The sequence below is a fragment of the Apium graveolens genome, chromosome 10 (genome assembly GCF_009905375.1).
Source record: "Apium graveolens cultivar Ventura chromosome 10, ASM990537v1, whole genome shotgun sequence".
Taxonomy (NCBI): Eukaryota; Viridiplantae; Streptophyta; class Magnoliopsida; order Apiales; family Apiaceae; genus Apium; species Apium graveolens.
The window spans coordinates 230,523,019-230,538,147 of NC_133656.1; the positions used below are offsets into that span (position 1 = coordinate 230,523,019).

At 33.7% G+C, this 15,129-nt stretch overlaps 1 protein-coding gene across 5 annotated transcripts; it reads left to right on the forward strand.

The window, feature by feature from the left end:
- The first annotated feature begins 2,409 nt into the window (after positions 1–2,409).
- LOC141693432 (uncharacterized) lies at positions 2,410–8,498 on the forward strand. Of its 5 annotated transcripts, none has more exons than XM_074498531.1 (6): positions 2,410–5,070; positions 5,686–5,829; positions 6,142–6,452; positions 6,671–6,733; positions 7,278–7,330; positions 8,215–8,498. In XM_074498531.1, exon 1 carries the CDS (start codon positions 2,568–2,570, stop codon positions 5,013–5,015), a length of 2,448 nt encoding a protein of 815 aa, XP_074354632.1. In that variant the 5' UTR covers positions 2,410–2,567; the 3' UTR covers positions 5,016–5,070; positions 5,686–5,829; positions 6,142–6,452; positions 6,671–6,733; positions 7,278–7,330; positions 8,215–8,498. The 5 variants fall into 5 exon arrangements, with proteins under 5 accessions (XP_074354632.1, XP_074354633.1, XP_074354634.1 ...); XM_074498532.1 differs by having other exon boundaries at positions 6,142–6,260; XM_074498533.1 differs by lacking the exon at positions 7,278–7,330.
- Positions 8,499–15,129: the final 6,631 nt, after the last annotated feature.

The window sequence follows — 15,129 nt, forward strand, 5'->3', positions numbered from 1 at the left end:
ATGTTTAAGTTATTATTTTATTTATTTGAATAAGTCAACATGTTTTATTTTATAAGTAGCAGTAGGATTAGTACGTGGATTAGTAGTGGAAGTAGTAGTCAGTTAGGTTTATTAGTGGAGAAATAATAGGAAGGGGTTGCTGGTTTTGTGCTACCACTTGTTATTTTAGTTCTATTTAAACTATCATCTGTAATCTTTTATTTAATGAGAAGAATATACAAATTTATTTTCTCCAGTGAACACCAAATATACATGTACATACATAAATTCTAGTTTTATATCTCTACACTTGGTATCAGAGCCGACTCTTAAAAACTTGATGCGTCAAGTTGCCGGAGGTGGGGACACGAAGGCTGGTGGTATTATCCCACAATGGCAAGAGGTCCGGAGGTGGGGACACGAAGTCAGCCGGTATTATCCCACAATGGCTAGAGAGACAAAGATCTTGACCTATGGATTGTCGGTTCGGCCTGACGAGGACGTTATGAGTTTAAGTGGGGGAGTTTGGGGGAGTTTGTAACACCTCAGTCCCACATCGAGAAGATTTGGGGCTTCTGTTTAGTTTATAAGGTGAAGTACTACTACTATGTGCACCAACAAATCATGATCTTTTGGGGGTCTGTGGTGGGCTTGTCGTAACCCAAGTTGGTTGCACTCGGGACAATATGCTTCAGCTTATTTCGGACTCGTAATCGGGACTTGACCCAATTCAAAAAAGGCTCGGGATTTGACCCGGGTTGTCACATATGGTATCCGAGCCTATGGTCCTGCATGGTGGCTATACTCTTGTTGAATATGAAAACCCATGTACTTATCGTTAGTTATGGGAGCGGTCCTTTTACTAGACACATAAGTGCATACGTCACTCATTCTTCCTCTAGATATGGTAATTTGAGTTATCAAAATAAGATTTGGTGTGCTTCAGGTATCTCAAGTTGTGATGCAGGTTCAAGCGGTTCTCTATTGGGGGTGCAGCTGTGCACACGAGTCAATTTCCAAGTTGTGCCAGATGGGCAAATAGAAGATATGGTGGACCTGATGAATCTTATGGGAATCAAGCTGCATATGTTGCAGTTGAAGATTGGCTTAGGAGTAAGTATAGGAGTAAGCAATTCCTCTGCTGGTAGAGAGCTAAAATCTTGTGGTGGCGAGGTGGCGGATTCATGGGAGATAAGTATCATGATGAACCATCTTTGTTATAGACAGAGGTAGCGTGCCAGACGGGAAAATAAGACATGCCAGACGGGCAAACAAAAGGCCAGACGGGTATGTTGAAGTGCCAAATGGGCAGAAAAGTTGAAAGCCACACGGGCTAAGTTAAAAGCCATACGGGCTGATAGTATTTGTTGAGGAAAATTTAGATTAAGGGGGAGATTGTTGGGATTTTAATTTAAATTATATGTTTAAGTTATTGTTTTATTTTTTTGAATAAGTCAACATGTTTTATTTATAAGTAGCAGTAGGATTAGTACGTGGATTAGTAGTGGAAATAGTAGTCAGTTAGGTTTATTGGTGGAGAAATAATAGGAAGGGGTTGTTGGTTTTGTGCTATCACTTGTTATTTTAGTTCTATTTAAACTATCACCTGTAATCTTTTATTTAATAAGAAGAATATACAAGTTTATTTTATCCGGTGAACACCAAATATACATGTACATACATAAATTCTAGTTTTATATCTCTACAAAAGAATGCAAAAATAATCTTACCGAACCGAGGAGACTATATTATATTTTGTCTAGTAAAGATTATAGTTTGATGATATATAAATCAAGTAATAACGGTGCTATCTCTTAAAAAAAATAGTTTTAAGAGTGTTCACTTTTCGGAAGAATCATCATATGAGAAACACTGTAAAACGCATTGTGAAATTACTCTTGTAATTTATATATATATTATTTCTTTAATATATATCTCATGTGATAGAACTCAAAAAATAAACCATTGCATTCAACCCACCTCCTCTGTGAATCACCCTAGCTAATTGTTAGAAAATAACACCAACATAATCTCATCGGGTATAAACAATTTTGGGTTTCATAAGTAATTCTGTTAGACCTCGAGCACATTACGATTACCTTAATAATTCGTTTGGTGGACGTCATTTCAAATAGCGTTTTTAAATAGAAAAAATTAAAAGAAATCAGTTATATCGGTTTTGTGACTTTGAATGTTCCTATACTATTTTTACTATTTTTTTCGTTTTATACCATAAAAAAATACGGAACCCACAATCCATGCATACATGTAGTATTTAAGGAGACGGACCGAGTATTTAACAAAGGATAAATGAAATGATTACTATACTCCATAAAAAAACCATATAACTGTTTTAAATGTGTGTGGCCCAAATCAGGGCCCAGAATAAAAGTGGACTACCCAAAATACAAACCGGGTCAAAAATGTAAACCCAGAGGTTTAAGGCTCCTCCAAAGCTTCCAAAAACCTTAACAATCTATACATACATAAATGTGTGTATAATCTTTTCACAGTAACATAAACTTGTCAAGTTCACACCATCTTTTCTATGATTCTACAATCTCTGCCATGTTAAACAAGCTTCACACATGTGGGTTTTTGCTAAAAGGTTAGTTTCTCATCGAAACTTCAATAAATTTAATCAATTTACACGATTTAAATACGTTTCTGCTGTGACCCATTTGAGTTCTGACTTATCTGACAACAATTGTGATGAGGCCCAATTGATTTCTGATGAAAAAATTGAAAAAAGTGTTGCTTTAGTTGATGAATTTTTTGATTTGGATGCTTCTAAAGTTACTTTGCATTTGGAAAGTTTGAGTGGAAGTCCTAGACTTGCGGTTTCGTATTTTTATGAACTTAAAGAACACGGGTTTCGACATGGGTATTGTACTTATTTGGCTATTGTTAGGATTTTGTGTTATAAGGGTATGGTTAGAATGTTGAGTACTGTTTTGTCTGAGGTTGTTGAGTTGTCGGGGAATGATGGTTTGGGGTTTGAGGTTTCGGAGTTGTTTGATGAGTTGACGGAGGAGTTTAAGGATGAGGGTCAAGATTTGTTGGTTGAATTGGTTGATGTGTTGGTTAAGGTGTATGTGAATCTTGGGAGGTTTGATGAGGCGATTGATACTATTTTTAGGACGAAGAGGCGGGGTTGTATGCCGAGTATTTTGTCGTGTAATTATCTTATGAATCGGTTGGTTGAATGTCGGAAGATGGATATGGTCGTGTCGTTGTATTTGCAGTTGAAGAGGCTAGGATTTACTCCTAATGTGTACACATATGGGATTGTGATCAAAGCGATGTGTCGAAAGGGGGAGATGGAAGATGCGACTTATGTGTTGTATGAGATGGATCAAGCTCAAGTAGAACCTGATGTTTTTATCTATACGTCTTATATAGATGGGCTTTGTTCGCATGGAACTTCAGTTTTGGGATATGATATGTTAAAGCTGTGGAGAAATGCTAAGGTTCCTTTTGATGTATTTGCATACTTAGCTGTGATTCGCGGGTTTGTTAGTGAGATGAAGTTGATAGAAGCTGAAAATGTCTTGTTTGATGTGGAAGAATCAGGGATTGCACTTAATGCCGACTGTTATAAGGCCATAATTCAGGGGTATTGTGAGGCTGGGGATTGTAGCAAGTCTTTGGCACTTCATTCTGAAATGTGTAAAAAGGGTATCAAGACTAATTGTGTTATCGTAGGTTCCATTCTTCAATGCTTGTGTAGAAAGGGCTTGAATTCCGAAGCGGTGGACCAATTCATGACTTTTAAGGATGGGGAAGTTTTTCTTGATGGAGTTGTTTATAATATTGCAATTGATGCTCTTGGCAAATTGGGGAAGCTGCAAGAAGCATTGGAGTTGTTTGAGGAGATGAAGAGTAAGAGGATGGTCCCAGATGTTGTCCACTACACTACTCTGATTAACCACTTCCTCTTACATGGTAAGTATTCCAAAGCTTTTGATTTTTTCAAGGAAATGAAGGAGGAGGGTTTAAACCCCGATATTATAGCTTTTAACGTGTTAGCTGGTGGGCTGTCGAGAAACGGACTCTCACATGAGGTACTTAATCTTCTTGATTATATGAGAGTTCAAGGTTTGGAACCAACCACTGTTACACACAATATGATAATTGAGGGTTTATGCATAGGTGGGAAAGTGAGGGAAGCTGAACTGTTTTTTGGTAGCTTAGAAGAGAAGGGCCTTGATACTTCTTCTGCTATGGTAAATGGGTACTGTGAAGCGAAGGAAACAAAAAGAGCATATGAGCTTTTCACGAGGTTGTCCAAGCAAGGGCTATTAGTCAAAAGAGAAGCCTCCCTACGACTTCTCAGTAGCCTTTGTACAGAATGTGAATTTGACGCTGCTTTTACGCTATTTGAGACTATATTGGCTTCAGATGAAGGACCTTGTAAGAGAATGTGCGGCAAACTAATAACTTCACTTTGTCATGCCGGATGTATGAAAGAAGCACGACGGGTGTTTGATACAATGATCAAAATTGGGTTGACCCCGGATGTCATTACCTACACGATCATGTTGAATGGTTATTGCAGAGTGAATCACTTGCACCAGGCCCGTGATCTTTTCGGAGATATGAAGAAAAGGGGAATCAAGCCTGACATTATAACTTACACAGTTATGATTCATGGGTATATTGAAGCAGATATGGAAAGGGCTAATATTTTATCTGGTGAAGGCAAAAACAAGTTGAGAAAAAAGGATGTTTTGTCCTTTTGGAGTGAATTAAAGGAGATTGGACTAAACCCTGATGTGAAAAGCTACACAGCTTTGGTGTGTTATTTTTGCCAGTCAAACAACCTTGAAGGTGCCATTGGCCTACTAGATGACATGATTAATACAGGTGTCGAGCCAGATATCATGACTTACACGGCTCTACTCAGTGGCTACTTTCGGCAGGGTGATATAGACGGGGCAATCAATCTTATTAATGCAATGGAAGCACAGGGGATAGAACCAGACACCCATATCATGTCAACTCTAAATCTAGGCCTTTCGAAGGCTAAGAAGTAAAGCCAATATGCAAAGTTAAGGGCTCCTCGATTCTTCATGGTGCAATGAATCTGTTGTAAGTCATAAAGTTTTCTACTTCTTGTATCTGGTTGGCTTTATTGTTGTTTTGTTGCATATTATTGAGTTTTTGATTAATTGGTCCTTGTGGCAGTTCTTGATAGTCAATGCTGAGTTGAGTTATGGTCCATAAGGCAAAGTGAAATTATCTTAAATAGAAAATAGCACCATATGCTTTATTATTTGATTGTCACAGGATTTCATTTTTCAAGAGAAGGAATGAATTTGCTGTATATTTTCATTTTTATAGATAGCTTGCAGGCGTTATGTAGAAGTCGGAGCTCTTATATTCATTTTACTAATTTGTCTAGTAGTGTGATTCTTTTGTATGCTTCTCCTTTTTGTCATTCTTGATGTTAAAAGTCTTCCTCATCTCCTCGGGCGTCTTCCCCCTTATCAAATCAGCTACTGTCTGTTAGCATGAGGATAATCACTTAATCTCTGTTATTTGCCTTCCAACTCGGGAACACAACAACAATATTTTCACTCTATTAGCTGGTTTTTCTAATTCTATTTGGTCATACCCAAGTGTAAATCTTGGATATTTGGCAAAAAATGTTGAAAGTTTACTTCACGTATTGTGTTGATGCTAACAGATTTTATTGGGGCACAGGAACAATCATGTCAAATACACCTCAGGGCTCACTCAGTGATGGTGCAGAAAATGCTAATATTAGCCCATAGCAGGCTAGACTACTAGCTGCTGCTGCGATAAATGAAACTCTTATGTGTCCCCAACTCCGGGTGCACTAGTCTGGTATTTTTTCTTCTCAGTTCTCACTTTCTTATATGTGTTTTGAACTGGGTTTAACATGTACTAGACATTTTTGCCTATAGTCTATGTCGAACTGAAGAGTAATGGATAGAATAGGGTAGTATACATTTTAAGTATGATTTACGCTAGGTGTACACTGTTAAATATAGTCATGCGAGTCTTTTACTCGCATATTTGTGTTAAAATTTTCATTTGAAGTGGTAATTGTATGTATTGTGAATTTAATTTATAAATTATGGTAGATGTGAGGTGACACTAAAACAGCTATATTTCATTCATTGTTTATCATATCAGGCCAGGGAGCTTGCTGTATTGTAGATATAGTATAGCAGCTTAGCAAAGAGATCTCCTGAAATGCCGCTGGTGGATTAGAGTATCACATGTCTACACTTGCAAATCATATGTGAATGCAGGCATGTTTGAATATACACATTATGTCAGAAGTTCCTCTTTTGCTTGTAATGAAATAGGTTCAGCTGACATGATTTGCTTTCTTCTTTTACATGTACCTCTTGTATCTCTCAGCAACTTTATAACCTACACGCAAGTGCACATATTGTCAGAAGTAAAAGTAATATTCGTTCCACATAGACTAAATTTTAGCTGTTAAGTACCGCACACTACTCTCTTTCTAATTCAAGTCAATATATAAGTTGGTTGTTAACTTATTATACACAAGAATGAAGACATAATAATCAGGTTACAGCAAAGAAAATTAAGAGAAGATAAAAACTCTAGAAATTGATCTTCTCCGATGGCTTCTCCTCTTGAATGCATCTTTGTTCTTATTCCCGATGTTTTTTCTCTTTGTTGTCTGTAACAGTTCCTCCTCTCAAGTCATGCAGTGTTTCCCTTTTGAAGTTTGACCGGTCGGTACTGCTTTTTGGTACGGGTCTCACTTAATTGTTTGTTTTTACGTAATTATCCTTATTTAGTTAATTTTTTATTGGACTTGGTTACTTTTTTAAAATCTTTTTAGAACATAAGTCCAAGCGTTTAATCTTTTCCTCCTAAAACACTTTTTTCTTCGCCATTACATATAACACTAATCTAATTCTAAGCACACCCCTTCACCTTTGTTCTTTACCTCCATGCTCCACGAACTGTGGCAATCGAACCTGTCGAATTGAGTTTTTCTGTGGAGCAAATCGAAATTAAGTTCATAAGAAATAGATTTCTAAGCACTCCAAACTAATCTGCCTTAAAATCAATATGTAAGTCTTCACAACTTATATAATTTGAAAAGTCAATGCGCTAATAATATTGTATTCACCTCAAGTTCTTTGCCAATTTTCTCTTGTTACAAACCCTCAGCTCGGAGCTTATCTCATGTGCTCTTGTATGTTTGGATCAAATTAATATGTTATGTGTGTTTTTAGTGAATAGCTGTGTGTTTAGTAATTAGATTAATAAGAATGACTTGATTATAGGTTGTAGTAGCTCTGCCTGCAACTGCTGCCAAGTGCCAAGCCTTTGAATAAAGGTTTGTGCTTTATTCTCTACTAGTTTTGTTAATTCCAACAAATCCTCACATCTGCACCCAGAAGCTTATTGCTTAACCAGTAATGTTGCCATGTTGATACAAAATACTAAATTCTAAAAATACCACGAGATTATTTTTTTACTATACAGTAATCAATTACACAGTCAAATAAGATCTGATATTACTATGTTAATGCATAAGTTAATCCTGAATCCTGGACTATGTTAGTAAAAGGACCATGTAACATTTCATCTTTAATTTAACAAAAAAGTTTCCTTAATAAAGTAGGATTCCTAAATAGAAAATTTGAGCTGTCTGATTTTGGAAATTTTCCGGGGCAGTTTAGAGAATACCAATAATATCTAGGACCGTACTTGAATTAGAGGTTTTCTCATAACCCGACATTTGGAATTTCCTTAATAAATAAAATAATGAACATTATGTAAATTGTCCTGAGAATCCGATTTTTGCTAGAATTGACTTGACTTCACATTATTCATTTTAAACTCCAGACCTTCTTTTATAAGAAATCTTTTTCTCCTAGAATAAAACATGAAAATTAACTAAAGAACAATCCATTTTCATGCAAAATTAACTAAAAATGTAGAAAAATTTTAATCATAAAGATCATACATCATTCACCGGCAAAGGGTATTACCCTTGATTTATCACTTGCTCTAGAAGTCCTTGAAATCTCTTCAATTCTTATATTTCTCACCCCCGTCCAACTTCACTCATTTTTTAAGGGTATCGATACTCTAAAATATATTTATACTTGAGAAAGCAAATACTCATGTTTGTAAAAGCTTGTGTTTATCACCTTCATAAAGTTTCTTGATAGGATATTTAGTTATCATATTTAATGTTTAGCTTCTTGTGTTCAGGTAGTGTCTGGGAGAGGGGAAAGTGAAGGAGTGCAAAAGAAGTGCTTTTGTAGCATAACTATCATGGAAGTCGCAACTGCTTCTGTTATCGGCATGTTTATTTAGGAGTGCAAAAGAAGAGCGTTTAACCAAATTTTGTTCGTGTTGATCAAATAAATATGAAGCATACTCTGACAAAATCAATATATTAATTTAAATTCAACTTTAGTAAACTTTAAGTTTGTACTGTATTATGCAGGATTGTAATGGTTGGGATGATGGTAAGAAATCAGCTTAAAAGTCTAGATGAAACTTGAAAACATTATTGGACACGTGAAAATGATAGAGAGAAAATTGTTGAAATTCACTAAAGATAATAATAAGAACAATGCAATGCAGAAAAACTAACAATTGTATTTACAAATCGGAATGCACTTGATGTTCTTTTGTTATTTTTTATAAAACTGAACGTTCACATACACTTATATAACGCTAAAGCCCACCCAAAATGGTGGTTAGAAAATAGCAAACTAACCTAGCTAGTTTATCTCCACCGCTCTATTCAAACTACGTCCTATAAAAACTCAAATAGTTACATGATCAGGTCACACTTTACATATAAAGTATTACACGTTTAAATTATTCTTAATATTAAACATAAACATAAACCCACCCCATCAGCTAAACAAAGTCCATTAGTTTAGATTAAAATCTCAACAGTCTCTCCCTTAATCTAAACTTATCTTCGGTGCCCATGTGGCATCTTGTTCATCAGCCCTTATGGCTTTCAACTGAGCCGTTTGGCTATCAACTTAGCCCGTATGACTCTCAACTTAGCCCGTATAGCTCTTTCAACACAGACCTGACAAGTTCCCCGGGGAATTCCTATCGATTTCCCGTATAGTTCTCCATCTGACAAGATCTTTGTTACCCATCTGGCAAGCTTCTTTATCAGCTTGTTTGGCTACACCCGTATGGGTTTTCTTCACAAGCCCGTATGGCTTTCAATCTTCACACCCTCTTCAACCTTTGAAGATATAAATCGATCCATCATCTGCAAATACACACACTTGCTGCAAGTTCACATCACAAATCACAACAGTCTTGTTGTAATTTGCAGCCCTTCGTCCTTCATCAACCACCTATCCAGCATATGCGTATACACATCATGTACATACACATATACTGCACCCGGTACTCCTTTTGACATAGCCTTTTTACTCCACCAATGTTTCCTCATGGAATGGCCTTATAAATCTTCGTTTCCCAGCAATGAAGCATCACTAGTCCAACGCAACACAACAACAAAACTGATCTTCTTTTCCCTGGTCTCGCCATCATACTCTACTTCCTTCATCGCTGCTGTGTTGCTTACTAACTCAACTATAGTTCGTCATTCTCTGTCACAGCACCTTTTCATGTCCTCTTGAATCGAAAGTCCTGATAACATGTTAAAATTCACTAAAGATAATAATAAGAACAACAATGCAGTGCAGAAAAACTAACACTTGTTTTTACAAATCGGAATACACTTAATGTCTACATTGTGTTCTTTCGTTATTTTTTTATAAAACTAAACGTTTACATGCACTTATATAACGTTAAAGCACACCAAAGATGGTGGCTAGAAAATAGCAAACTAACCTAACTAGTTTATCTCCACTATTCCTACTAATTCAAACTACGTCCTAAAAATACTAAACTAGTTTACATGATCAGGTCACACTTATACATATAAAGTATTACACGTTTAATTATTCTTAACGTTAAACATAAACATAAATCCACCCCATCAGCTAAACAAAGTCCATTAGTTTAGATTAAAATCCCAACAACTATATCTCTCCCTCTATATTTTGTATAAAAGAATGACAGAAAGAAGTACTCATAGCCGGGCCAGTTTTGGACATGTGCAACAGGTGCACCAGGCCCAAGATTTTGGCTAAAATTTAGGGGCCCCAAATTTTTACTACTGCATCTTATCTTCTACTATACTGATGACAAATATAAATCGTCTTATACGTATGTTTTTTGTTCCAAACAAAAATAATTCTTTTTTATTAATCAGACTACCCCTGCTTTAATATAGAGGTGTATGAGAATATTGAATTGACTTTTAGTTAATCATTATTTTACTTAAACACTCATCACTTCACAAAACAAAACCGTGTATGCCTCTTCTTATTCCCTCTCTCCCCACAAACTAGTAAAGGCAGTTGAACTACTTAACCACTTAATTTTTTTTTGTCATTTGTGAGGGCCTCATTTTTAGAATAAGCACAGAGCCTCATAAAAGTTCAGATGGCCCTGACTCATAATATATCTCTCCCTCTACAATTTGTATAAAGTTAAAAGTAAGAAGCGAGAAAATTAAAGGATAGTGAATGATAGAGAGAATGACTCGTAGTATCTCTTCCGCTACATTTTATACAAGGAGAGGAAGAGAGATGAAAACAAGTGAAAGAGACTGCAGAGACCAAAACGCTCATGTCCCCGTTTAGGGCTGATCAAAACCGAATCGAAACCGAAAACCGAACCGGACCGTGTTAATTTGGTTCGGTTTGATCCTGATATTTTAGAAATTCGGTCTATTCGATCCGGACCGAATAGACTGAAATAAAATTCGGTTCGGTTCTTGTTAAAAAATCATGTCCGGACCGAATAGATCGAATAGACCAAATCATAAATACTATAATTATATATTATATATATTTTACATATATCTTAAAAATATAATTATAATTTTTAATTTGTAATTGTATTTATACGCTATTAGAACTCTACATATCACCTAACTTTAATTATATTTTAGATTTTATAATTTTAATTTTAAAATTTTTATACAATTTTATTTTTTAAAAAAATTTCGGTCCGTTCAGTCCAAAACAGAACCAAACCGAATTATTTTGGTCTATAATTTCGGTCCGGTTCGGTCAAATAAAAAATGATAATTCGATTTTTCGGTCTATTCGGTCCGGTTTTGGACCGAACCGACCGAATGCTCAGCCCTATCCCCGTTTATAGGATACAAGGAGCAGCCTAATTTCTAGAATTACATGCATAGCCCTCATTTTTTTTCCCTATTATTTTATTATATATGTGTATTTTAGATTAAAGTATAAAATATTTGAAATGTGATACTATCGGAATAAAAGGTCACAAATGTCACTATTTGAGAGAGAATGACCCTCAATGTCATTATGTGAAAAAATGGTCTCAAATATTACTCCAAAACATAATTTCGAAATATTTTTTTATTTTTTTAAATCGAAAAACGCAATTTCAATTAATTTTTTTCAAGCAAAAACGCATTTTCAAGTTATGTTTTCATTGTAAACGCAAAACGCATTTGTGTTTTGCATCTTTTTAATTATTTTTTTATTTTATTTACAGAAAATACTCAATAATGCTATGTTTCTAAGTTCAAAACTTTATTCTAATAGATGTTTTGTTCTTATTTTATTTAAATATATGTATATATATTTTATATTTTTAAACCTTAAATTAAGAATTGATAAACCCAAAAATATTAAAAAGTGGGCCCAGATTTAACAATTTTTAACATTCTAGGGTTCACCAACCCCTTTTGGATTTTAGAAATATTAAAAAATAAATTAATATAACGTACAATGATTTAGGGTAAAGGCCCTAAACCCTAGACTCTAAACCCTAATTTAATCTAGGTTTAGGGCCTAACCCTAAATCCTAGTAATCAGACTCTAATTATTAATTATTTAGGATTCACAAATTCTCATTTTAAGTTTTTTTTTAAAAAATATTTATAGATATAAATAAAATACGAACAAAACACCCCGTACAATAAAGTTTTAAATTTGAAAATATAACATTATCTAATATTTCGGATAAAAAAATAAAAAAAATGAAAATATACTAAAAAGCAAACCTGAAACTCCGTTTTGGTGCAAAAACACCTTTCCAAGTTGCGTTATCATTTAAAAAAAAGAAAGGGAAACTTAACTTGAACTCCTGTTTTCACTTATTAAAATACTAAAAAAAAAGATAAACACAAGACGATTTTGCGTTTTTGACAAAGTTTTCAAAGCGTAACATGCATCTCCGTTTTAAATTGACATTTAGGGCCATATTTTCAGGAGTGATATTTGAGTCAATTCTCCCTCAAATAATAACATTTAGGGCCAACATCTCAGTATATCAGATGAAATGAATATGAAGCATACTCTTGCCAAAAAGGAAGCTTAATACGACATACAGGAGATGAATCATGGGCTTCTTACAAAAAATAAATTATGTCCAATTATGTCCAGGCGATAGGAAGCTCAAGCCTAAACAAGCTTCTACACATGTTTTATGTCCAATTATTTTATGTCCAATAGATTATAGTACCAAGCTACTGGCAGAATTCAATAACCCTGCATGCTGTAATATTCTAATTAATGGGCATGTGTGTCGCCAAACTCCACTCTGGATGGCTCGAGCCATGCACAATTGATTGTCTGATCGCAACCCCTCTCCCCCCAATCTACAATCATCTTAATGCTTCTACCAGTTACAGTGCAGACCACTTCGCCACTTGCTGTATTTGGCACTCGAAATGGTCATGGGCTTCAACTTTTCACCTGACACAGCACAGGAGCATTTGAAAAAAAAGAGGGTGTGACCTCTGTACTGGCCACAACCATTTGCTTACTTTATATTATTTTATTAATATATTTTTGTCAAAACTGAAAAAAACTGATATGTACACAAAAACAGTGTAACGTTATAAATTGTTACGTTATTTCTAGTATTTTTACTAAATAAAATTAAATTATATACATAGTAGATTGAACTCAATCTACTTCCTCGATGATATTATTTACAAAGTATATTGAATTCAATCTACTACCTCAATGATATTAAGTTGTGTTATCAAGTTTAACCATTCCAAACAATCGTTGTTAAAGTTGAGTTTGTTTGAAATTTAGTTGTTGGAGTTTAGTGTTTGTTTTTATTTGAGCACATCTCGCAGTTCCATAATAGTCGTTAATTTCTTTTTATTGTACTATTTTAAATTTAATATTTTTAATTTGGTTGAATGTATTTTGTTTTAATATTAATTTTCTTAATATTTAATTATTTTAATTAAAATAATTACAATTTAAATATTAGTTAATAAATTAAAATCACGTTATAAAATGTTACTCCCTCCGTCCCTTTCAATTGTTTACATTTTTTAGAGAGTGTCTGACACGCATTTTAAGGTCCATATAAAGTATAGTTCTGTAAATTTTTTTTACAATTTTATTTTTCTGAATAAAAATTAAAACATTCAACTTTTATTCAGAAAAAAGAAAATTGTAAAAATAAGTTACATAACTATACTATTTATGCACCTTAAAATGCGTGTCGGACACTTTCTCAGAAATGTAAACAATTGGAAGGGACTGAGAGAGTATTTAACTTAAAACATAATATAATATGAGAAAGAAGGGCCCCATAAAATGTGGCAAATGGGCAATTGGATTGGAGGAGTTTGCCCATTTTTTTCCCCTGCCTAGCTTTTCCACGTGGACTGACTGAATTGACATGAAAAAGGGAAATGGGCATTGCAGCATTGTAGCTGCTCTTACAGGCTCGCGTTACTACAGATTCTGGGGCTGATTGTTGTGGTACCCAGTGCAATATATAAATCAGGCCTAGTCACATAAGTCTTCTGCGTTGCAAACAAATCAGGATAAAAATATGAGTAAATTGCATATTGCATCCCTTTGGTTTGAGTCATTGAAACTTTGGTATCACTTATTTTAACAGCATCCCGTCCAAGTTTAGGCGCTACACTTTGCACCCTTTCCGTTAGTTTTTTCCGTTACCGTTAAATATGTCAGGGGTAAAGAAGTAATTTGATCGTATCTCATTGCATTTTGATCATTAAAGTTCAACAGATTTTTTATTTATACTATTGAACAATATTTTCTTACAATTCTGACCTTCAACTATAAAAAATTGAGCATTTTAACCAATTTAATAAAAAAATTATTATCGAATTTTTTTAATTTTCTTAAAAATTATATTCAAAATTTTATAATATTCATATCATAAAAATTATATTAGATTTTAAAAAAATATATATTTGAATTATAAAAAACATTATATTCGATTTTTTACAATATTCCAATTTTAAAAAAATTAGAGTTATTTGCAAAATGCATCTCTGGTTTGTCCCAAATTTATTTTTTACCTATACTTTATATAACTGCACTTTGCATCCCTTTACTATTTTCGGCACGATAAATTGCACCATTTTCATTAAATTTGTTAAAATTATCAGGGGTATCTTAGGAAATTAAAATATTTAATTATAATTATATTATTATTTAAGCTTATTGACCCTCTAAATGATACTTTTGGAATTTATTAAATCTATATTTATTGAATTTATTAAAAAGAATTATAAAAAAATATTTCAATTTTGAACCTTTTTATTACGAAAAGATCTTTTCATTCCCTACAACTTCTGTTCTTTAAATTTTTTCAGAATGTATCGTTTAGAGGGTCAAAAACATTAAATAAAGATCTAAAAATAATTTAATATTTTAATTTCCTAAAATACCCATGAAAAATTTAACAAAATTAACGAAAATGGTGCAATTTGTCGCGCCAAAAATAGTACGGGGATGCAAAGTGTAGTTATATAAAGGGGTTAAATATCAAAGTGGTCACTGAACTGAACGCCATATATCAGTTTAATCATCAAAATTAACGGGGTATCATTTGAATCACTAAAGTCATAATAAATATCATACATATACCTCAAAATATGTGTTCGAGAATTAAAATTTATTTTATGGAGTTCTATATATTTTTCTTGAATCATATTACAACCAAATGAAAATGTAAGAATTCTAGTATTTTCTATAATATAATAAGATTTTTTAAAATTTATCTACTAGTTATTTTTAATTTTGTAGTCATTTG

Coding starts and splice junctions, on each gene's coding strand:
- LOC141693432 (XM_074498531.1), top strand. CDS start 2,568: ATGTGGGTTTTTGCTAAAAGGTTAGTTTCTCATCGAAACTTCAATAAA.